Raw genomic sequence first — 25812 nt, 5'->3', positions numbered from 1 at the left:
AACCATAAATACAGAGATGCAACAGGGATAACACTTTATTTCATTAATATCAGAATACTAAAATATGCTTACAAACATAGTGGAAATAAATTAGTTCGAGCAATGGTAGCTTATCTTTGAGAAGAGATGTGGTGGCTACATGCCTCTGAACTGTGTTACAATGAGGCTTAATGGCCTATTTACTATTGAACGACAAGCGAAAACCCTAAACAACCAACACCCTAACCCCAAGAGATGGAACGCCAAAAGTTTGTGGGCCCCGTTGGGGTTAGTTGGGAACCCAACTTCCCGGGGTCGTAACTTGTTCATATTATCTCCGTTTTGCGTGTATGATACTTTGTTGGAAAGGTTTCTCCGAGTACTATAGGATTTGCGGCAGGCGCATGCCCCATAGCTGTAGGCATTGGCATGGGCCTATTGCGGACCTCAAAAAAACATAGTCTATGGGTCAAAACTGCTATGAAAGTTTAGGACCCCAAAAACTGCTAAAAATAGTAAATGATGAAATAAAGAAGGAAACATATGACACTTACTGGAGGTCTAGGTGGAATCAGTGTTTTTAAAACTAGAACCGGTGACCGGACCGGTCCACCTAATGAACCGGTTTATTGACCGGAACCGGTCTAACTGGGATTGGTTTGGTCTAAACGAACCGGTTTTAGAAAAATACATTAAATAATTAATTTTTAATGAAACAAAACTATTTTTAAGATTTAAAACCATGATTCCAAGCCAATAGAGACAAAATATGCAAATTTTGCTCATTTATATACCATGTAAAGGTGAATATATCGAAATGGCATCGAGTGCAATACATATCATTGAAAAAATAGCAAAATACATAAGCAATGAGGCTCTAAATGGCCTATAAAGTCCAAAAACAATGCTGCAAGCTATGAGGCCATTGGCCTACTACAAGTCTACAGTGTACACATGATCAATCATCAAGTTCATTACCACTACTAGCCACAGGATCGTCATCAGGAGCTACATAGGCATCATCTGGTTCAGAGTTTGAGGATGCCTCAGCCTGAAGTGCAACCTCAGTAGCAATGCCACCAATAACAATAGAAGTGGACCTAATGGAAGCACGAGTTTGTCGACCTACAGGACTAGTGCCTTCCATTGGTTCTTTGCCTTTCCTTGATGCTGCTACTGATCCTGGTTCTGATGCCGCCACAAAATTTGTTTCATCCCCTGCTAAAGCCATGTCAATATCAAAATCAGCCTCAAACACAGGATGTTTAGTCTCCTCCACCCATTCTGATGTTGGATCAATATCGTCCAACACAATGGGATCTAGATTAGGTGCTTTGCTCATCATTTGGTTCTTCAGTCAAAGGTTGTATTGCATGAAAACAAGACCATTTAACCGTTTTTGTTCCTTAAAGGCTTGGAGAGGGTGTTTTTGGAGGGAAAGCACCCTTAATTTCCCTCTCAAACCCCTAAACTACTTTGGAAAAGCCGCACTGTCGGCCCTCGGTGGGCATGGCAGGTAATCGGCTGGTTTAAGACTGGTTAGTACTGGTTAGGACCTGTTAGGTCAAATTTTTCGCCACACAGCCTCTTAAACCCGATTTTTTCACCGGTTCCAACCGGTGGGTCTGCTAACCGGCCGGTTAGACCGGTAAATAGTTAGCTAGGCCGGTTTTTAAAACTATGGATGGAATAGGCGTGTGGCCACCAATATCCACCTGGATCAGTCCTCCCTCCTTAGGAAGAAATGTTCCCCATTCCGTGCAGAGGCTCCATGAGGTGAGAAAACTTTTGTTGAACCTGGTCCCTGGTGAACCATTTGCCCTGGTGAAGGAGTTGGCTTGCTTTGATAACTTGATATAGCTGGATCCTCTGTTGGTGAGTGTTCTTGATCTGTGTATCCATGATCTGATCAGTTGTGGCTTGTTCCATGCAGTTTGGGTTCATCTCTGTTGGTGTGAGTTGTTCTGCAATGTCAAATGTGTCCAACAATGGTGGAAAGTATGGCCGAAGGCAGTCTACATTGAACACTAGGTGCAGACCAAGGAATGGTGGAATGCTGAGCGCTCGAAGGCATTGTTCCCCACAACTTTGGTGAGGGTGTATGGTCCATATTGGAGTGGGCAAAGCTTGTGGTGGGGTCTAGCGAGGCGCTCCTTCTGCAAATGTAGCCAAACTTTGTCGCACACCTGGAACTTGTGCAGAACCCAATGCTGATCATGGCGCTACTTGTATTTAGCATTGGCTTTGTCCAATATATCATGGACCTGAGGGCGGATGTGTTGAATGCGCTCAATGAAGCTGTTAGCCTTGTTGGTTTTGGACTGGACGTGAGCTGAATCTGCCTGAGTAGCTGCAAATGGTATGGCCACATCAATGGGACATAATGGCTGGAATCCCAGCCCTACTTGAAATGGGCTATGGCCCATTACGCTGTGGAGAGCTCTGTTGTAGCAGTGCTGGACATAAGGGAGGCTTTCATCCCATGTGCGTGGATGCTTCGAGTTGTACATGCGCAAAATGTGTGCGATCATCCTGCTAATGACCTCTGTTTGGGGATGGAAAGCCGTGGATTTAGTAAAGTTTAGTATCCAGCATCGACAAAGACTTGACCAAAATGCACTCAGGAATCTACTGCCCTGATCTAAGACAATGGACTGTGGGATCCCAAAGTGTACCCACACCCTCTCAAAGAAGAGTTTAGCAGTGGCCTCTGCTATGATACTCTTCTTGCAGGGCTCCATAGTGGCCATCTTAGAGAATCTGTCGACGACCACGAAAACGCACTGGTTGCCGTTCTTAGAAGAAGGAAGGCCCGACATGTAATCCATGGAGATGGATTACCAAGGTCGACTGGGAGTAGGAAGAGGAGTATAGGCCTTGCTTCTTGATGGTTGGTTTGGCAATGGCGTAGGCAGTGCAAAATTTAATGTACCTCCCAACATCTCGACGAAGGTTCGACCAATAAAAATACCTCTGCATCACTACCACTGTTTTCTCTACCCCGAAATGTCCAGCGACTCGACTGTAGTGCGCCTCCCAAATCATCTTGGCACACTCGCTTGAAGGAAGACAGATGTGTTCCAAATCATCTTGGCACACTCGCTTGAAGGAAGACAAATGTGTCCCAGGTGGCATAATAGTGCATCCTGGAGGTGAAAATTTGGAACTTGCTTACCTTCTAGGAGTGTCTGGTATGTGTTGCCAAATTCTGGATCGCTCTTGTAAAGATGCGGCCACCCCGAAGTCTCGTGCCCACTGGAGTCGAGCACGGTGATCAGCGCCATGACTAGTGGTCGGCTGAGGCAGTTTGCAACATTATTAGTGTTTCCCTTCTTGTACTTAATATTCAAATGGAATTGTTGTAGGTATGTAGACCATTTCTGATGGCAATCGTTCTGCAACTTCCCTTGTGTCTTTATGAACTGCAGGGGTTGGTGGTTTGTGTGGATGACCATTTCTTCCCCAGAATGTAATGCTTCCATTGACGGCAGGTCTGTACACTGGAATACATTTCTTTGTTGTAAGTGGGATACTTTCAGATTGTGTCTGAAAGTGTCTCACTGTGGTAAGCCACTAGATGCCCTTGCTGAGTAAGAACTGCACCAATAGCATAGTCAGAGGCGACTGTCTCAATATCAAATGGTTGCTGAAGTTCTGGTAATGTGGGCACTGGTGTAGAACAGAGGCGATGCTTCAACTCAGCAAACACCTTCTGTTGGATTTTAGACCAAAAAAACTTTGCTTTCGCTCTGCCCTTGGTGACTTGAGTTAAAGGCCAAGTGATATGAGAGAACCCCAACATGAACTTGCGGTAGAAATTGGCAAGACCCAGAAAACTGCGAAGCTCTGTTAGAGTGGTTGGGGCTAGCCAATCCCGAATGACTTGTATCTTGGTTGGGTCCACATGCACACCCTGCTCATCAATGATGTACCCCAGATATTGAACCTGGGTCATGCCAAAAGTGCATTTCTCCAAATTGGCACACAACTTGTGTTGTTGCAGGGTTTGAAGGACCTATCAAATATGGTGGAGGTGCTCTTCCCTACTCTGGCTAAACGTCAAGATGTCATCTAAATACACCACCACGAATGCATTGGTGAAAGGTTGCAAGATGTCATCCATTAATCTCATGAAGGTTGTGGGGGCATTCGTCAACCGGAAAGGCATGAAAAACCATTCGAAAAGGCCCTCCTTGGATTCGAAAGCAATCTTCTACACATCAGAGGGTTCGATAGGCACCTGGTGATAATCGGACTTAAAGTCAATCTTGCTGAAATATTTTCTCCCCTTGAGCTGGTCTAGAAGGTTGAGGGTACTTTTTCCGAACAACGATCTTGTTCAACGCCCAATAGTTAATACAGATTCTCCAGGTCCCGTCCTTCTTTTGTACCAATACAATCGGGCTCCCACAGGGTGATGAGCTTGGCCTGATGTGCCCTTTCTGCAACAACTCCTGAATCTGCCTCTTGATATCATCATTCTCTAGAACAAAGCGTCGATAGATCGGTCCATTGGGTAGCGACGCACCTGGGGTCAGATCGATGGAGTGCTTGACTTGACAATGTAGAGGTACCCCTGTAGGTGAGGCGAAAATGTCCCTGTACTCCTCCACGACCTTGTCCATCTGCTGCTATTGTGCGGAGGAGCCCTGTCTGGAAGCCGTGGCCACAACCTTCTTCTTGCCTTGAGGGCGAATCATAAGGAAAACAAATTTCCTGTTCTGGGAAATGATCTTACTGCATTGCTTTGCAATGATCAAAGAGATGGCGGTAGGCGAGGCTACCTCCGGTATCCTGTACAAATTATTGCCCAAAGTAATAATCACAGAGCGAGGTCTAGACTCATATACAACATGCTGCTTCCACAAGTATGGTTGTCCTAATAATACATCACAAACTTCAAGAGGACCAACATCACACAGTACCTCATCTGTGAAGGGCTTGATGCTGTAGGGAAGGAAACACTGCTGGCTGACGTGGAGATCTCGTCCTTGATGAAGCCACCCGATGGTGTACGACTGCAGATGTGCTATCGTTAGTAGGCCCAACCACTTCACGACCTCTGCTGAAATGAGGTTCTTTTGGCCCCCGCTGTCGACAATGAACTGCAACAGAGAACCCTTCACCCACATTTGTGAGTGGAAGAGGCGTTCGCCCTCCTTTGGATCTTCAGGCTCATTCTTCTGGATCTTGGTGGTGGCCACGATGGCATGGGCTCCGCGTTAATGATCTGCTTTCCTTTGTCATTCCCCTTGTTGGGTTCTGACTCAAAGTCGAAACATGCATCTGATTCGAAAGCCTTCAGCTCTACCACCAGTGACTGCTTGGCCTGACACTTACTTGTGTTGTGAGTGGAGCTCTTATGGAACTCACACCATTTCCTTGTGTCTTTTTTCTTCGGGGTGTTGTTCTTTGCTTGCGGCTTTGATGGGTTGTCTTGGGTTGCCTTGCCTTGGCTTTGGCCTTTGCTCTGTGGTTTGGGGGCGCCTTTTCCTTGCTTCGGATTCGCAGATCCAAAGTCTCGCTTCTTCTGTTTAAACTTCCGTTCAATCTTGACAGCGTAGCAGTATGCCACGCTGAGCGAGGAGATGTCCAGGAACTCCATCTCGTCTTTGATGTACTGTGCAGGGAACCGCGGTACTTGAGTACCAAATGCCACTCAGGATCCTTGATACCCAATTTTGTGCGGAGGGTATGGAAAACATTTGTGAACTTCGACACATCTTGGTCCCTTCCTTGCTGTAGCGTTGTCCAGTTTATGTATTTATCTTCATAGCTCCCGACCGGGTAATATTGTTCCTTAATGGCGTCTCGGAAAGAATCCCAAGTGGGTGTGGCTAAAACAATGAGGATTCTCTCTCGTATTTTTGTTCACAGTAGGTTTCCCACCAGTCGTTGACGTGTGGGGCGGCTGTGAGAAGTGCAAAAGTAATCTTTTCCCGACTGGAAAAGTCATGAACTGAAAAATATCCTTCGAATAGATTCAACCATTTATCTACAACGTCTGCATCTATTTGTCCCTCAAATATGGGAATGCCAAAGTTAACTTGTACCTTAAAAGGAGTGGCATCTATAGAGTGGCTGCTGAATGAAGATGTGTCGCCTGTGGGTAGCCGTCGAAGGATCTGGGCAAAGTTATCCATCATCGCGTTCCTTTGTTGCTCGAGGGCTCCCTCTAGCAATATTTTGATAGGATTTCCTGCCCCCTCGTCCTTCGTTTCTTCTGCCATAGGAGGCCGTCGAGGTTTGCGAGGCTGGTCTTGCAAAGGTTCAACTAGGTCGGACCCTAACTCCTTATACCTTGACCTCGTTGGGGACATGCAAAACAGAGAAAGACCAGACCCCTCTAATACCACTGATCCGAACTTAAACAAGAATGCAACAAATCACAGATATAACCATAAATACAGAGATGCAACAGAAATAACACTTTATTTCATTAATATCAGAATACTAAAATATGCTTACAAACAGAATGGAAATAAACTAGCTCGGGCGATGGTAGCTTATCTTTGAGAAGAGATGTGGTGGCTACATGCCTTTGAACTATGTTACAATGAGGCTCAAGGGGTTATTTATTATTGAACAACAAGGGAAAACCCTAAACAACCAAAACCCTAACCCAGGAGATGGAACGCCAAGAGTTTGTGGGCCTCGTTGGGTTAGTTGGGCAACCAACTTCCTGGGGCCGTAACTTGGTCATATTATCTCCGTTTGGCACGTACAATACCTTGTTGGAAAGGTCTCTCTGAGTACTACAAGATTTCCGGCAGGGCCCTGCCTACAGCTATGGGCTTGCTACAGACCTTAAAATAACGCCGTTTAGGGGGTCAAAACTGCTCCTGGAGTTCAGGACCTAAAAAATTGCTAAATATAGTAAATGTTGAAATAAACAAGGAAACAGATGAAACTGACTAGAGGTTTAGGTGGAATAGGTAGGTGGCCACCAATATCCACCTGGATCAAAAGGGTTACAAGAATATTTGCCATCTCCAACAATGCCATATTGACATCAATGACAACTTTGACCAACATTTTTTACTTCAAAACTTCTTTTATACCCCTTAATCTCTTTTTTATACTTTAGAACTTCATATTTTACGATATAACTATTAATTTTTATAATAAACCCTTTTTTATTTTTATTTTTAAACTTGAATATCTTATATATATATATCCTATAGTGTGTTGGAAATTGAATTAGTTAGTTTTTAATCTTCAGAGAATTAAATTCACATTAGTATTAGATCAAACATAAATCTACATCACATCAGTAACAACACCATTCAACAATGGACATCAACAATGATAGAACACTAGAGATTTTTAGGTGGAAACCCTTTCGGGAGAAAAACCATTGAATGCTTCTAAATATAGGTCTTCAAATTTACATCAATTAGGGAGCTCCAACTTCCAAGATTTACAATATCAATTGGATGAGGCTCCGACCCTTTGATTTACAAGCTCCAACCTGAAGGATGCTCCAATGCCCTGATTTACCAGCTCTAATTGGAAGAATGCTCCAATGCCGTAGTTTTATCAGCTCCGATTGAAAGGATGCTTTGACACCTTGGTTTACCACCTCCAATCAAAAGGACGCTCCAACGTCATAGTTTAATCAACTCCGACTGAAAGGAAGCTCCAAGAGCCTAGTTTACCAACTCCAACTAGAAGGATGCTCCAATGTCTTTCGCAGGGTCCAACCTACCCTAGCACCACTCTGCCGCCTTGAAGTGTTCTTAGAGTCCGACCTGAAGGAGACTCCACTCCCCTGCCTTGTACCACCCATAGTTTTAAAAACCGGCGGAAAAAACCGGTAATCGGCCTAACCGGCCGGTTGGAGGCCTGGCCGGTCCGAACCGGCCCTTCTAACCCGGTTTCCTCCCTCACTCGCCCAAAATACAGCCCTAACCGGTAAAAACCGGCCGGTTTAGGGCGGAACCGGCCGGTTTATAGCTAATCGGCCGGTTCCGTCCTAAACCGGCCGGTTTATGGACAGGCCGCCGGTAAAAGGAAAAAGCGCTGCGGTTTTGGCTGTTAGTGGTGGTTTAGGGGTTTTGGGGGGCAGGGAAAGGTGTTTTCCCTCCAAAAACACCCTCACACTTGCTATAAGACACCCCTCTCACTCTCATTTGTCTCACACAACTGATTTGGAGTGTTTGTGAGTGTTTGTGAGCTTGGAGAGTGTGGAGTTTTTGCTGAAGTAGTCATCTTGGAGTTGGAGTTGGAGCTATTTTGGAGATAGTGTGTAGCTGTCAGTGGAGTTGCCATCTTCAAGAGGAGGCTAAGGGAGCTAGTTTGCATTTCCAGGTAAGGATTTGCACTTGATAATTCCTCATTTGAGTCTGCTGTCCATGAATTTTTTTTTGTGTTATAAACTTCTCACTTCTATGATCTACCATCCAGGGAGTCATCATGCCTCCAAAAGCCGAAGATACTGCATGGGCTCATTGTGATATGATTGATGGCAAAATGATCTGCAAATATTGCCAAAAATCCATTCAAGGAGGGGGTATTAACAGGTTCAAGCAACACTTGGCTGGGATAGGAGGCCATGTAAAGCCATGTGGAGCACCAAATGAAATAATAGGGCATATTAGGGCAGAATACCTTCAGAAGTTTGAGACTCAAGTCACTGAACCAATAGAGAAGTTTGTGGCTACACAGTTTGGGAGTCGAGACTCAACCAACTGAGTTTGATCATGATGACTGAGACTCATGAGAAGTTTCAACTTCAAGTGATAATGTTGATCACTATTATAGTATTGCTATTATCATATATGTAGAGTCTAGAGTCTAGACTGAAGTCTCGTAGTAGGCCACTGGCCCCATAGTTTGTAGGCTTTATTTTTGCACTCTAGTGGCCATTTAGAGCCTCATTGCTTATGTATTTTGTCGATGATATGTATTGCACTCGGTGCCATTTTGATATATTAACCTTTAAGGCTTTACATGGTATATCAATGAGCAATCTTTCCATATTTTGTCTCTATTGGCTTGGAATCATGGTTTTAAATCTTAAAAATAGTTTTTTTCATTAAAAAATAATTATTTAATGTATTTTTCTAAAACCGGTTCGTTTAGACCAAACCAGTCCCGGTTAGACCGGTTCCGGTCGGTAAACCGGTTCATTAGGTGGACCGGTCTGGTCACCGGTTCCGGTTTTAAAAACACTGGTACCACCCTGCCACCCTATTCAACAAGCGGACCGCGTTTCACAATTTTCAGACTGGATCCACCTCTGCTCGACAATAATACAAAAAAAAACAAAATTCTCTGCAAATACAAACTCTGCTCAACAATCAAATCTACTTCTGCTCAAAATCTGCTCAGTGTCTCTGTATCAATATACTTTCAGTCCTGCAATCATGCAATCTGTAACTTGTACCGTACAACCTGCAACCATAGCCTGCAACCACAATTACTATCACTGTCACTGCAACCTGCATAAGTAGCTCCGCTTAAGATATGTATATGCTTTTCTACTTCCAATCGTCTGCTCACTCAATATACTCAACAATAAATCAAACTTCTAACTCTGTTCAATACAATAGCATGCTCTAACATCAACAACAATAACTCTGCCCAATTTGTCAACTTACATTAACAACCTCTGGTTCACAAGCATACGTGAGACTTCTTCTCATCATATATATCAAACCCTAATTGATCTTTGTTCTAGTAATTGCAATGGTTCAACAAACAAATCATCGCACCCTAGTTATTTCAATTCATAATGATGATCAATCCAACAGTATGCAATATACTTATCATTAAGCTACCAAACCTTAGCAGCATAATCTGGGCAATCCACGTTCACTGCTCAATACAAACAATGTCAACTTCTTCACTGTTATAATTCAAACATACAATATCAGAGGAGAAACGACATCATTTCATCAACTTCATGAACTTTTGATCAAGCAAAAACTATGCATTTACTGATACAAATCAAGTCCAACTTGTAAAAATGACTTACGGCTTTGCTAACTTAGCACAATGGCTTCAGATCAGGTTAATGGAACTCAATGGATATAGATCAGATTGATTCATGAAGTCAAAGGAACAATGCTGAGGTTCTATCTCAAAGATTTCTAAATATCAAAGGATCCCCAATACCACATGAACAGGCCTCAATCCATCATAGTTGCTCTGTCATAATAGTTCAGATTAGACCCCGAGTTTAGTGCAACAAATTCGAGCTACAGTTAATGTCTGGAACCCTCATACTACATGCCTTTTGATTAAGTGCCAAAATGGATACCACAAAGATGATACATGGAAGGTCGAATACAAGTGTGCTTCAAATTTGGACTGTCTTGTGTAGTACTTAAGACACTGACTCAAGACTCATTTAAAGTGATCAAGCCCTTAATCAAATTTTCTGATTGATAGAGTTAGCTTCACAATATAATGTACTGAACCCTTACAATTCTTGTAGCAAAAATGACACAAATAAATCTGAACATATGCTCTTTGGAGGGCCAAATAGGTCTCTCAACCAAGGAACTTCAATCTGTACACATACCTTGTTTCATGTGACTGTAGTATTCTCCAGATCTTTGGATTACTCCACAGCTAGTACCCTGGCTTCAGTCCTTGTCACAGAGATAGATGCTACTAAGGAGACATGTGATTTAGCCACTGAATTATTTGTTGCATCTCAGAAACCAGCCAAAGGATTCCACAAAGTAGGGCACGGATCTTCAACAGTTGATGAACGAAGACATCATATCAATCCTGAATACACTTAGGGCTTGTCACAATGCCCAAGAAACAACCACGGATTTGTGCATGAAGCTTTCTCCTTAGACCTTTGAATGATATCACAAATTTATTGCATATTGGTTCCAAAGGATTCTTCAGTATGCTATCTTCAAAATTGTCAGTGTTTGCTTCAGAGGTGGCCGAATTCATGAAGAACTGTCATAATAGATCTCAGTCAAAGTGGATTTGCCTCAGGAAGGGGACACAATATCCTTCTTACAATATATTCGATCTGTTTTCAAAAATATATCAGATTAACCTTGAAGAAGGCCAAAACATCAGTGGACAGAAATCATGGTACTTCCTTGATCGATTAAGCCTTTGCATGTCTCTACTGTATGATAGCGAAAATCCTTAGCTTTCAAAAATATGTTACCATAAGCCCAAGACTTCTTCAGATACAACCTCCTAAAGTTATGCAGGTCTATTCAAAGGTCATAGACCATTAGAGATAAATCAATGCATGAGATATGTTTGGAAGGTTAAAGTGCCTTGTATATATACTAGTTTGTGAAGACGTTTTAGGAGAGAGGTTGAATTCCCTTTTTGGAGGGAAAGATGATTTTAAAATTTTATTTTGGAGCCAAAAATTTTGGTACCAAAATTTAAAATGTGACAAAACCCTCCAATATTTTTGGACCCAAAAGTTAAAGGTGAATATCTCCTCAATAAAAGTTAAGTCTTCAAAGAAAAAAATGTTCTAGGCCCATGAGTTGAAATAGAGTTTGACCAATGATGAGCTGCCACATCACCTCCTTTTTGGGGACTTTGACCACAAGAAGGGGGCTTCAATCTTTGTCGAGGCATATCTCCTCAACCGTGAAGAGTTATGAGTTGTGCCATATACTGTTGGAATTGGCACGACTAGGAGAACCAATGTTTGGTGATCTCTCGATCAGACTCACTATCCTTTAGATCCATTTTCCTCAACAAGTGCAGGACAACTAAGGCTTCTAGGATATCTTGACCATTGGAGCTTCAATCCATGCAATCCAGAAGAATATTAAGAGCATTCAAGGACTGACGTTGGCATCAATGACAACACCATTCAATAGCTATCCTCTTCAAATCTACTAGGGATTTTTATGAGGAATGGTTTACATTATAGTGGATTGCTTCACAACATGATAGAATGTGACAATGATGTTGAGTTCAGTCGTGTTAGGATGGTACAATGGTCTTGGAGCATTCTACAGGCATATTTGGGATGCTGGTATTGATATGCAGATTCTAGATTGCTTGAGGGTAAGCAATCTCAGGAAGGGAGGATTGCCATGTTCCTTCCGTGTAATCACTACAAGAGTTTGACTTAATAGCTTATTTGATTCTCGTAGGCTATAGTCGAAAGAAGAGAATCAATTAGTTTAATTATTTAATGTCATTTGGGTGAAAAAACAACATTTCTAAGGTGATATTGAGTAATTAAATAAGAAAAGGTATTCTTTTATGATCCATGGTATAGAGCCATGGTATTGCAATGATAAAAAGAGAATTGGAGCTCACTTTTGGGCATGCATTGGTTATTTTTCTAAATTGTTTTTTGGTGAGCTCTTGGAGCTTATGAGTAAAGGGTGAAAAACTAGTGAGGATTAGTTTTGGTGGTGAAACATATCCACCCTAGCTGATCAAGATTGGTTTCGGTGGTGAGACACATCCACCCTAGCTAGTCAAAAAGGAGGAATCATCTAGGTTCCTCACGGGTGCTCATATTGAAGGAGAAACTACATTTTGCCAGAGAGCATGGGAGCTGGAAGGAGAATTGATTTATCTTGTTGCAGCAGCTCTTATTTTTGCAGAGGCCGTACCAGTGTTATCAGCCATTAGCCAGGTTCCCAGTAAATCAATTTTGCACTTAGAAGGGCTGCCAGCATTTAATTTCTTGATCTGATTAATAAATTAATCAGATGAGTTTATTGCTGCTTATTTTTGCCTATGTTGTTTAACAAAAATATTTTTCTGTGACATTAATAAGCAGAGCTATTGGATGCATTTATTTACTGTGGCATTTTGTTTACTGGTTGAGTTTGCTTGATTAGAAGAGGGGTTTTTCTTACGAGTTACTGTGATAATATTGCTGGTTTATTTGCTGTATGGTCTTCATATTTATTTACCAGCAAAGTGTTTGACAAAATGTCTGAATGGTAGAAAATAAAAAAATACGAGTTACATAGGGGACATTACATATACAGAGTCAAGCTTAACAGTATACAGAGAAAATAACTATATCAAAAGGTGGTTTAAGCTGTCTTTGTAGAAAATCATAGAAAAGGAAATATTCCTTCAATAGCCAAAGAGTGATCATGGGAATGCAATTGATTTACAAAACTCACAATATGACGGAGTGCTTAATGCTGCGCCATTAGAAAAAATATGATGGAGTGCTCAATGCAGCTCCATTAGAGAATAATATATGGTAAAATGAACTCAAATAGCTTATAAAGTCCATATGCAGTCTCGATCCACAAATAACAAAAATGAGGATCCTAGAAGAGATAGGGGAGTGATGGCCAGTTTTTTATATTTATTATATTTTGACTAGTGATACCACTAAGAATCAGTGCACTTATAACATCCAAGGCTGTGAAGAAATTAGTAGTATAAGCTCCTGAATTAATGTGTCGGTAAGTATGTATGGTCTTGTGTTGGTTTGATCTATTTTGGTGATGGTGGTCACCTGTTCCCTTGCATCTGAGGTCTCTTGTAGGCTGAAAGTTGATGATCAATTACTTGTGGGATCTCTTAGAGGCTGCCTTGCTTAGCGAGTTTCTCCTATGCTGAGTTGACTACAGAATGGACAATATGACAAATATATGATAATTCTAGTTTATTGGAACTATAAAGAATCTTGTGTATCTGATCATCATTTTGACTGTCTTCAGCTTCATGGATGTACTCTATTGCAGAGGGCTTCTCCGTCAAGGACCTTTTTTTTATTTATGAGAATCATATTATGTTTTCTTCCAGCTTTATGGAGGAGATGCCTTAGGCGGTCTTATTTTGCTCTTTTTATTTGCTGTATTTTCAAGTGCCATCGACCTGTTTTGGTCATCACCGGACATAAATATAATTTTCTTTCCTTTTATCTTTCCTTATTTCTTAACAAGCAGTGGTATTTGTGAAAAGGTGTGGCAGCTGAGTTCTTTTATCCTTCACCTTTTATCTTTGTTTTGTTATATTAGGGCTTTTCTCTATAATTTTGTGGAAGAAGGCCATAACAAAAACCGGCTGGAAGTTTGCTTGAAATTACAGCTATTTTTCTCTAAATTTGTGATGGGGATGCCTGGGAATGTTTCCAATACGACAAAGAAACACAAAATGTTTTTGGGCCATTTTCCTGTCATATTTATGTCAGATTATTTGATGCCAGATGGACCCTATGACTATGTTTTGGTAACTTAGCAACAGCATTAGTACTGCAGTTATCTTCGGTTGTCGGTAGTTGTTGCTTATGGTGATTTTTCATTTTCCTCCATAGGTTATCTTCAAGGATAGGCTACTTCAGTTTTCACCTGATTGTGTGAGTGCAACTGAGTTTTGTTCAATTGCAGCAGACGATAAATGCTGTTCTCCTGGAAGTTGGGGGTCAATATTTCAAACTGATGAACTTTCACTTAAAAGCACAGTGGATATGGCTGCCTATTTTGTAGTTATATTATGAAAATTGTGTTAGATAGTTATAGTTTTCCTTAAGTTTCAAGGGATGTGAACTTGTGTAATTTGTTACATTTGAATTTTGCGCACATTGTGGTGTATTTTCCATCCTCTATCCATGGTTTTTATGTAAGACCTTATTGCATGCTTGTTTTGCTCTTATATATTTCTTTTGTTAATAGCAGGAAACTATCTTTTTTTTTTTCCCATAAGGATACTAATCTGTGGAATTCATGGTTAACATTCAGAGCTTGGTCTGTGAAAATCTGGTTTGCAGAAGCTAATGTATTGTTGAACTTATATATCATCTCAAGCTTCAGTATAGAGATTATATTCTTGTTTTTTCTTCAAAGCTTTCTATCATTGTTTTGCAAAAGAAAAATAAGTGTTCATTTTGTATAAAAAGAGGATTTAAAATGTGGTTTGCTTTGTTGTGTTATGTAAATTTCCCTCATTCTTCAATATTGTTATGCAGGCGGAGTCAACCACTACAAAGAACTGATGGAAAAATTTCATCATGTTTCAACTACCTTTTTACGGCTTGGAAGGGGGTTTGTTATCATCTCTCTTTTTACTAAATACATGATTAAATTGGATGAGTGATAATGGAGTTGTCTTATATGTGTTAGAGGGAGTGGCAATTTATAAATATAATCTTTACTATTCAAGATATGATGGATTTTACCTTGTATCCCTTTTGGACTTGTTGCTGTGAAATCTAGCAGGCCTTGTGATGGGGTTCACAAGGTGAGGGCTAGATCTTGGCAATTTATAAATATAATCTTTACTATTCAAGATATGATGGATTTTACCTTGTATCCCTTTTGGACTTGTTGCTGTGAAATCTAGCAGGCCTTGTGATGGGGTTCACAAGGTGAGGGCTAGATCTTGTAGCAACAATGAGGGAGATTGCCATTGTTACCTCTGTTGTTCTCGTCCCGTGGTTTAGTGGAGTTTCACCACAAGGGAGGCTTCTAAGTAATTCACCTATAAGGATAATCTAGTTATAAGGCTCTAGGTGATGTAAATAGGCTAGGTCAAGATACCCTATGTTTGAGAAGGCTCAATTCTTTTTGATAAAGGAACAATGTATGGGACACCTAGACTAGATAAAGACTTCTACACACTAGGGTTTATTGATAGGCAATGATAAAAGAATACCTAAACACATAGAAGTCAAGGAAAGAGTTTACTTAAAGATTAGATCAACAAAGCAATAATGTAAACCCTCAAATAGGCTTCAAGTTGAAGCTCAGTTAGGGATTAGGGTTTACAAGGCACACTATTGATTTAGAAGAGATAATGCCATCCTTTACCACAATAAAGGCTATGTTTTGCATTTTAAAGGTATAGGGAGGTAAACCACAGGTTTGTATCCACAAACATGCATCAAAACTACCCTACAAGCAATTCGGTCCTAGAAAAAGCCCTACTGGCTTGCCTCTAAAAGACTAGGAGATATAAAAGAAAATGCTTCAGTTCTTGAAATTTTTTTATCAACACAAATTTACTAGTGCCTAATCCTACTTGGGTTGATGGGGCTTTAGGGAAAATTTTGGAGAAAAAGTACAATTGATTGGAGTAAGGGGGGAAACATTTGGTTTCCACTTTTAAAACCCTAACTATATTTTTTGTGAGGGGAGAAATTAAATAGAAGATGGTGGCTAAGAGTTCTAGGGATTTCCATGAAGAATATATTTCAAGATTTCTGATAAATAATATGCCTTTAGTCATGGAATAGAGAGAAACTCTAGCATTAATTTATTAAAAATAATGAAATTGAGCAATAAACTTACAAATTCTTCCAAGAAAAGACCTTTCAATCCCAAAAGGACATCTCCAATACAATAGCCAATCTCCAATAGCAAATGCTCCATCAAAATCACATCTCTACCAACTAGCGAAAAGAAAATGGTTATTCACACTCTTCTAAGAGAGGCCAAAATCTCAAGTGTGATGATGAAAAAAGGTAAGTTAGGGATCCTCTATTTATATGAGGTCTATCCCTTCACTTTACAAAATAATATTAGCCTACAAGCCCTAAAACAAGTTTAACTTTGAGTGTTTGACAAGACAAGGGGTTACAAGCCAACCCCATTTCTCAAATCAATAAAGTAATGCCATAAAATCCCACATGTGCAGGTCAATAACCACCAAAAGCATGACATCATGCTCCTTTTGGGTCATAAATGCTACAAAAATGCATGGGATGGGCTAGTGAGATGTCCCATAATCATAATCAACTCCAAGTCTTGAGGGAGACATTAACAAATGCCTCAAAATGTCTCTATATGTCAAAATCATTCTCAGGGTGCCCTACTTCACCCTCTCAAGGGCTAGATGGGTGACATGGCATCATCTCTCTCTAGTGTTGGGACTCCAAGTGTGAGTACAAGTCATCCCTTTTGTTAATTTTAGGCAACAATGGTATGTTCTATGCTTTAGAGCAATTTTACTTCAATTTATTTATGAGCGCGATATCAATTTTAGTTTAGCAATCACATAAACATGTAAGTAAAATGCTGATAGAACATAAACATAAACAGTAGAAGACAAGCCAACACAAGAGGACACAAGATGTGGCACCAGCTAGGGACAAACCCCAATGTGGGGAAACCCTTGATCAAATCTTCTTTTAGTCTTCAATAGTTTAGCAGAGAGAGATAGTACAACTTACAAAGTCTGATAATTTATAACAGCAAGAAAAGAGCCCTAACCAAAAAAGCCAACGCTGGTCAATAGGGTAGATTTGACCCTCAAAGATTCGGTCAACTTCAGTCAACTTCGGCCTCCAAACAGCGAGATGAAACAACCCTCAAAACAATGGAATTCTGCCCAGTCAAAGTCTGGTCAAATAGTCAACCTGCGGTCAGCCCTAACCACAGTCAATGCTGGTCAAAACTCCTCGATTTTTGTGCCCAGAATTGTGGCTTGCTTAGACAGAGATTCCTCACCCAAATCGAAGTCAAAACAGGTCAACGCAGTCAAACAGCGTCCTAGCAGCTTGGTCAACGCAACAAACAAAAACCCTAGTTCACACATGTGGAGAGAGAGAAGACTGCCTCAGATAGTGTGCCCAATCACAAGAGGAGAGAGAGATATGTGTGATGAGATGATGGTGAAAATGACTTGAGGTCTCCTTTTTATATGCAACGTTGAGGATGAATTGGGGGCTTGTGTGCCTATTTTGCTTGCTGGCCGACCTTGACAATTTGTCCATAATATAAATAAATTCATATCTTCATTTGTACATGTCAGAATCAGATGATCTTTAGATCAATCCTACACCTCTCCGAGAGAGGAATCTAATAAAAATATCAGCTGTCATAAATAAGATGACCCATGTGGAGTTTGGCCCTAGTTGCCAATTTTAACACTCCCTCTCAACTAGGGAGAACTCCACCTGCTAATCCATCTGCCAATTTGTACCATCTTTGCCATCCATGCATTGCTCTACACTGCTCTGCTCTGCTGAACTATGAAGAGGAAGAAGTAGTGATCGAGAATGTATAATACCATTCTCTACTGACCCGAAGTCAATCCCAATCAAAAGAGAGTGTCTCATACCACTCTTACTGACCTGAAGTCAGTTCCCAGTGATCCCAGATCAATATCGGACATCCTAACCTAGGGAGTACTGTAGTACACAATGCGTCCATCAGTAGTACTATGGTCCCTATCCTCATTTCCCTACTCATTGGCCAGATGAGAGGTATTTCCTATGAGTCCCAGACTTTATGGGTAGGATGTCTCGGCAGGAGAAGGATGAACCACTCGTCTTGCTCACATGTCGCCAAGGGGTATCATAGGGGAAGGATGAACCACTCACCCTATACATAACAAAACACTAGGGGAAGGATGAACCACTCACCCTATGGCTGCTCACCGCTCCAAGAAGTACCCCAAGCCCCCTGGAGCTCCCAGAGCTCAATGTCCATCTCATACAGGACCCTCATAAGAGGGTCTCTCCACGACTCCAAGTCGTTCTCGAAAGGCCAAGAATTTGACCTTCCCCAAGGGCTTTGTCAAAATATCGGCGACCTGCTCATCAGTCCCAATGTGATGGAGCCTTATTGCTCCTCGTTGTACCATATCTCGGATAAAGTGGTACCTGATATCTATATGCTTGGAGCAATCATGAAACATAGGATTCTCTGATAATTAGATCCCAATCTAGTTGTCGTAGAAGATGACGGTGGTATCCAGCACATGTCCAAATAGCTCACTGAAGAGCTTCCTCAACCAGACAACTTCATAGGAGCCCATACTAGCAGCTATGTATTCGACTTTGGTGGTGCTCAAGGCAACCGATTTCTCTAAAGTGATTGTGCCCCGAAGATATCTGAGAAGATTCTTGGCGGAAATCCAATGTATATGATGAAGCTCAACCATGTATTGGCTCAATATGTTAACTGCAAAACATATGTCCGGATGGGAGTTCACCAAGAACATTAGTGCTCCTATGAGTTGACGATACTTAGAAGCATTTCCTAATGCAGGTCCAACAACACTACCACATAACTTCTTAAAGTTAAGTTCCATCAGAGTAGTCACAGGCTTGCAGTCCACCATCCCAAATCTTTCCAATATCTTCACAACATATTTTCCTTGAGAGAGGAAATTTTCGCCTGGATTTTGTCATACCTCCAACCTTAGGAAATAGTGCATCGGTCTTAGGTCCTTCATCTCAAATTAAGAAGCCAACTCCCTCTTACATTTGTGAATGAGAGGTTCTGCACCTGTCAGAAAGAGGTCGTCCACATAAAGTACTAGAATGAGAGGTTTATCATTTTCAACCTTAAAGTAAAGGTTCGGATCGACTTCACTTCTAGTGAATCCCAACTTCATCAGATAGTTATCGATCCTCTCATACCAAGCCCGGGGTGCTTGCTTCAATCCATAGAGAGCTTTCTTCAACCTGCATACATGAGATTCCCGATCATGAACTTCAAACCCCTCGGGTTGTTCCACATAAACTTCCTCTTTGATTGAACCATGGAAGAAGGCAATCTTGACATCCATTTGATGTAGGTTCCATCCTTGCGAGGCAGCAAGGGCTATGATCAAGCGGATGGTGGTGTATCGGGCAATAGGTGCAAATATCTCATCATAATCTACACCTTCCTTTTGAGAGAAGCCTCGAGCAACAAAGCGAGCCTTGAACTTTTCTGCACTTCCATCAGCTCCATGCTTGATTTTGTAGAGCCACTTAGAAGTGACAACCGATTTGTCTTAGGGTCTGGGAACCACATCCTAGACATCATTCTTCATAATTGACTTGTGTTCTTCATTCATAGCATCTTACATACTTGTTGCTTCACGACTTCTTCGAATGATGAAGGCTCATTTTGAATGATAGTGCTCATGGCAGTCAAATATCCTTGGTACCTGTTTGGCTTCTTGCTTTCATGGAAAGTCCCCCATGGTGCAATGTGCCGCTTAGCATCTTCGAGAGTCTCCCTAAGCCATGAGGGTCTCCTCTTGGAGGAGGAAGGGTCATGAGGGAGTGGATCAATAGGATCCATAGGTTCATCAACATCAGGCATCGTTTCGTCCTCTTTTTCACCTTGATTTCTTGTGTCAGCTTCTTTGTCCTTCCTTATGATAGGAAGGTTGTTGATCTTCCTGAGGGCCATATCTTCGTCGAAGATGACATCATGACTTATCTCAACTTCCTTTTGACCAACCACATAAATTCTATATCCCTTAGAATTTTCACTATAGCCCACAAAGATTCCTTTCTTCCCAGATGCACCCAATTTGCTTCTTTTCTCTTTCGGCACATGAAAATATACGGGGCTTCCAAAAATTCTAAAATGAGAGACTTCAGGTTTCTTACCATTGAACATTTCTTCAGGAGTATTGGAGTCTAATGCTTGATGAGGGCATTTGTTTTGAGCATACATGACGGCATTTGCAGCTTCAACCCATAGAAACTTTGGAAGGCCTTGATCATGAAGCATGGCACAGATAGCTTCTACAATAAAGCGATTCTTCCTTTCAGCCGCACCATTCTGCTCGGGAGTGTATGGCGTTGAAGTATCCCTCTTAATGCCAACTTCTCTGCAATAATCTTGGAATTCATTGGATTCATACTCGGACCTATTATCAGTCCTCAATATCTTGATTTTCTTCCCATATTGGTTTTCGATCAAGGCGTTGAAATGTCGGAACCAGGTGAGCACTTCATCCTTCTTCTTCAAGAAGTAGATCCAGGTCTTGCGAGAATAATCATCCACAAATGTGAGATAATATAAGTATCCTCCCAAGGAGTTTACGGGCATCACACCAGATATGTCATAGTGGATCAATTGCAATATGTCTGTGTTCTTGCTATTACTTGAGGGGAATGGTCCCCTTGTAAGTTTTCCTTCGGCACGTCCCATACATACACCTTCATGCTCTACTTTGAACTCGGGCATACCTGTCACCATCTGTCTCACATCGGGTAGGGCCTTATAATGAAGATGGGCGAACCTCCGGTGCCATAGTTCAAATTGTAGAGATGTATCACAAGACATGGCTCCCAATGGACTTCCTCCAACTTGATACAAACTTTTAACCCTGAATCCAAGAGTAAAAGCATCCTTGAAATTTCTTTTCCAAACACGTACCTTTCCATCGATAAAAGCAACCTTGAATCCTTTGTCTTCCATTGCTGAAATGGACACCAGGTTCTTCTTGAGATTGGTACATATAGTACTTCTTGCAAATGAATAGTGTTACCTTGATTCAATTAAAGGGTAACATTCCCTACTCCCTTCACGGATAGGTGGCTTCGTCTCCAAGGATGATCTCCAAGTTTGTCTCATTTTCTATCAGATTAGAGAGGGCTTCCTTGTATTCGGCGAAGTGCCTTGAGGCATCACTATCAATTGGAGGGTCGACCATTTCCTTGATGTCCCTCATTCCTTTTTCCTTTGCCATTGGACCTGCCATTCCTTTGATCATCGTTGTTGTTGTTGTTGAAGTTGCCCCTGGAGTTGTTATGATAGTCATCATCTCGAGGTGTATCCCTTTTATTAGGACAATCCCTTGCATAGTGGCCAAACTTATTGTAAACAAAGCACTTGCCCTTCCTTCCTCCCTTAGATCCATTTCCATGGAAATGACCTTTAGACCTTGGATTATTCCTCCTTTTGGCATGAGCGGAGAATATAGTGGGGTTACTTCTATTAGAAAGAATTTCTTGCTTCACCATTATTGTTTCTTCTTGAATGCATCTCGACATCAATTCTTCAAACCTCGGAATTCGATCATTGTTGAGTATAGTGGTTCTAAATACATACCACTCAGCGGGGAGTCCTCCAAGGGTTGTGAGAGTAAGTTCCCTGTCATGAATGACTTCTCCAATCGAGAGTAGATCATTCTTGATCTCAATAATCCTCAAGAAATAGGATTGAATGTCCTCGTCCTTGCCCTTCTTAATATCCTTCAACTTATTCTTGAGAAAGAGAATTTGATTAGCATTACTAACCTTGAACATGTTGACCAACCTATCGTATATCTCCTTGGAGGTCTTCAATTCAAAGATATAGGCCACCAAATGCTTGTCAATGGAATCCCTAATAATCTTCTTCACTTTGACTTCAACCTTATTGTACTTAGTCTTCATAGCAGCCGATGCATTTGAAGGAGGCTCAGGGATTTTACCTTGCACATAATCCATCACTTCCTTCTCTTCCAAGGTCAAATCAATAGACATCTTCCATCCATGATAGTAAGATTTATCATGGAGCTTGTCTTCAGCCAAGAAGTAGGATGAGGAACCCATTGAGTCTTTTGTCCTTGTCCAACTGTCTTTGGTGACTACTCTTTCACTCTTGCTTGGGCTTTGTCTTCACCTCATCTCCAATACCATGTTAATTTTAGGCAACAATGGTATGTTCTATGCTTTAGAGCAATTTTACTTCAATTTCTTTATGAGCCCAATATCAATTTCAGTTTAGCAATCACATAAACATGTAAGTAAATTGCCGATAGAACATAAACATAAATAGTAGAAGACAAGCCAAGACAAGAGGGCACAAGATGTGGCACCAGCCAGGGACAAACCGAAACCCTTGATCAAATCTTCTTTTAGTCTTCAATAGTTCAGCAGATAGAGATAGTACAATTTACAAATTCTGATAATTTATAACAACAACAAAAGAGTCCTAACCAGAAAAGTCAACGTTGGTCAACAGGGCAAATTTGACCCTTAAAGATTCAGTCAACTTCACTCAACTTTGTCCTCCAGACAACAAGATGAAACAACCCTCAAAACAGTTGAATTTTTCCCAGTCAAAGTCTGTCAAACAGTCAACCTGCAGTCAACCCTAACCACAGTCAACGCTGGTCAAAACTCCTCGATTTTCGTGCCCAGAATTGTGGCCTACTTAGACAGAGATTCCTCACCCAAACCGAAGTCAAAACAGGTTAACGCAGTCAAACAACCTCCCAACAGCTTGGTCAATGTAGCAAACAGAAACCCTAGTTCACACGTGTGGAGAGAGAAGACTGCCTCTGATAGTGTGCCCGATCACAAGAGGAGAGAGACGTATGTGTGATGAGATGGTGGTGAAAATGACTTGAGGTCTCCTACTTTTTATATGTAACGTTGAGGATGAATTGGGTGCTTGTGTGCCTAGTTTGCTCGCTGGCCAACCTTGACAATTTGTCCATAATATAAATAAATTAATATCTTCATTTGTACATGTCAGAATCGGATGATATTTAGATCAATCGTACACCTCTCCGAGAGAGGAATATAATAAAAATATCAGTTGTCATAAATAAGATGACCCATGTGGAGTTTGGCCCTAGTTTCCAATTTTAACACCCTGTCATCTTGGGAATGGTCATCCTCATTTGTATTCCATATCAAGCGATGCCCATCAATTAGTGTCAAGGCCAGCCTGGGGGTGTCTTGGGTCCTCGTGGTACAACATCAAGAGAATCCAACACCAAGAAAGAGTAGTTTAGCGTTTTAGCATCTGGGGGTGCTTTGAGGCATTAATCATCAGCTGGAATCATCAAAGTGCCCAACGCTCTGCTCTGGAGGGCAACATTTCATTTGCAAGGCCATACTTGCTCTCTGGAAGGTGAAAAATAGCTTGGGCAAGTTGTGTAGTGGAGAGATGTCATGTGCCCTCAAAGGCCTCTTCTACTATGTGAAGAACCACTTAGAAAAACCATCTCAAGATCAAGTGAAAGCCTCTAATTATTAGGGACAATGACCATAGATGAATCATATTGGACCATACTTAATTTTAAAGGGCATTATAACACTTCAAATTGATATCACCTTCAAATATCTAACTAGACGAAATCCCATAAAAATGTTCCTTACTTGTGTTAAGGATGGCTAGATGATCAAACCTATTAGGGATTTCTAGCCCCTAGGGGGACGCGACATGTCCTAGGTCAACCCTTCAATCCATAAGTGCTTGTAAGAATGGTGGCGATTGAAGGGAAGGAATTCAAGGAATGGTGCCATGGCCATTGGATTAGCTGTTGGAGATCCATCATCTTGAGTGTATAGATGTAAGGAGGAAGCAATTGTAGAGGCATGAGTTTCCCCTTTCCTCGGCTTACATTTTCCACCCCTTTGGTGCGCCTTTTACTTCTTTTTGATAATGCTTTGATTGGGAGCATAGCTTGGGAGTCCAAGATTGTTGTTAATGATTTAGCATTTGTTAACTCCTTAATGATGAGGTAGTTTTTCATTCATTAGGGTTGGGACCTGCAAGAGTTCCTTTATTATGTGATGGAGCATCAAGTGATCAAGGAACTGGCTGAAGGCTAATGAGGTGTGTAGAGCTCATGATAGGATTTTGCCCACGTGCTAATTAATGTCTCGACCATATTTTGTATTTTAACCTTTCTTTTTCTTTCATTGTGGCCATTTAATGCTTTTATCTTTCTTTTAGGTACATCAACCTCCAAGGCAAAGTTTTTGGCCCAAACTCAAGGACGAGGATAAGATATTGCCAATCCCAACGAAGAAAATGACCACAAGCTTGAACATTGGAGATGAAAACTAGAAAATGATGGAAAGTGGTACGGAATGATCATAGACACACTATTTCAATCTAGGTTTCCCAAGTAGTGCCCCTCCTATAACCCTATGGCCTTAGAGGAGGTCCCACTAGACCAGGGTCAAAGACTAACCTCCTTGGTAAAGTGAGAGAACAAGTTTACAATCAAGATCGGTCAATCATCTTATTATAACCCTATTTGCCACTCCACCATAATGAGAGAAACCCAAGTTCAACTTACCTTAGTTGTTGTATAGAATGCATCTCCTTTCACCTTTGATTTTGCTTATGTGGGAGTTATTCCATGTTAAAAGGGTGAAACAAGACCTCTAAGTTAGGAAGATAATTAGGCTTCACACCCAACATGATGAGAATCAAGATGTTGTAACTTGTGGACCTATGGTTGATGAAAATTATAACTACTAGATGATTGATATTATATGGTTTAATCCATGTTTTTATTCTTTTTATAACCAATTCATCATTCTACATGTTTTTGTTGACATATATGCATCAAAATACATAAAAATATATATTATATACAAAATGCTCCTAAAAATGCTCTCGAACTAGAAGATTCTAAAAATTGTCGCTTCTGCTCCCGCTTCCAAGCAACCTTATCCCAACTTACAGTTGCTTGAGGACAAGCAAATTCAGGAAGGGGGGACTGTAATGTCCCTTTCTAATCCATAGCAATAGAGAAAAGTGAAGTCATAGTCTACTATGATCCCTGATGAGCCCTGGTATTGCACCAAGAATATTGCAACTGCCATAGGCTTCTCAACTCAAATTATCAACTCGGGGTTCATACAAACTTAAAGGTGACAATGCTATATGCGCAGTGGGTTAAGTTCTACTACTCATGTCACCAGGATCGTACAAACTTAGAGGTGACAATGCTATATGCACAATAGGTTAAGTTCTACTCATGTCACCCTCAGTCATGAGATCAGATCAAAGTGTTCAGAGACCATTCCTCCAACTACAATGAAAACCTTCTATGAAAGCATAATTGAACTTGATTCTAGCTACAAAAGTGGAAATGCCATTCATTCAAATGTAAATGCTAATTGACATTGCATGAAAGAAAAAGGGCTAATCTACTTGCAGAAGTAAATCATGCTACTCTACTTTGCACATTCAATCACATCAATAACCTATTTATATGCATCATTGTTCTACTTTACAATTTCTTAAAAATAAGGAATCTAATTTTTAACATGCATATGGATAAAGATACCAATTCTAACTTTGTTTTCTATTTGATGGTTGTAGTGAGGAAAGGAGGAGGTTGGAGTGGTCTTAGAGTCTTCCTTAATCATCAAATCACAAGTTGGGGGCCATTATTCATCTTAACTAGGCTAGGATCAAAGTGGGAAGCAAAACTGGTTGAAAA

The 25812-nt window shown here is 41.0% G+C and overlaps 1 protein-coding gene across 5 annotated transcripts in view; it reads left to right on the top strand.

Annotated features, from left to right (window-relative positions):
* Positions 1-25812, top strand: part of LOC149220796 (squalene synthase 1-like) — a 378056-nt gene that overhangs the window by 106642 nt on the left and 245602 nt on the right. For all 5 annotated transcript variants that reach the window (XM_089384909.1, XM_089384908.1, XM_089384907.1 and 2 more), the window contains exon 4: positions 14873-14948. In XM_089384909.1, coding sequence (XP_089241035.1) covers positions 14873-14948 — 76 coding nt within the window. The remainder of the gene's footprint in view (positions 1-14872; positions 14949-25812) is intronic.

The sequence above is a fragment of the Pinus tabuliformis genome, chromosome Q, assembly GCF_031772625.1.
Source record: "Pinus tabuliformis cultivar Carrire ecotype Pingquan chromosome Q, CPIR1, whole genome shotgun sequence".
In the NCBI taxonomy this organism is placed as follows: domain Eukaryota; kingdom Viridiplantae; phylum Streptophyta; class Pinopsida; order Pinales; family Pinaceae; genus Pinus; species Pinus tabuliformis.
This window is presented reverse-complemented; position numbering and strand designations above follow the sequence as displayed.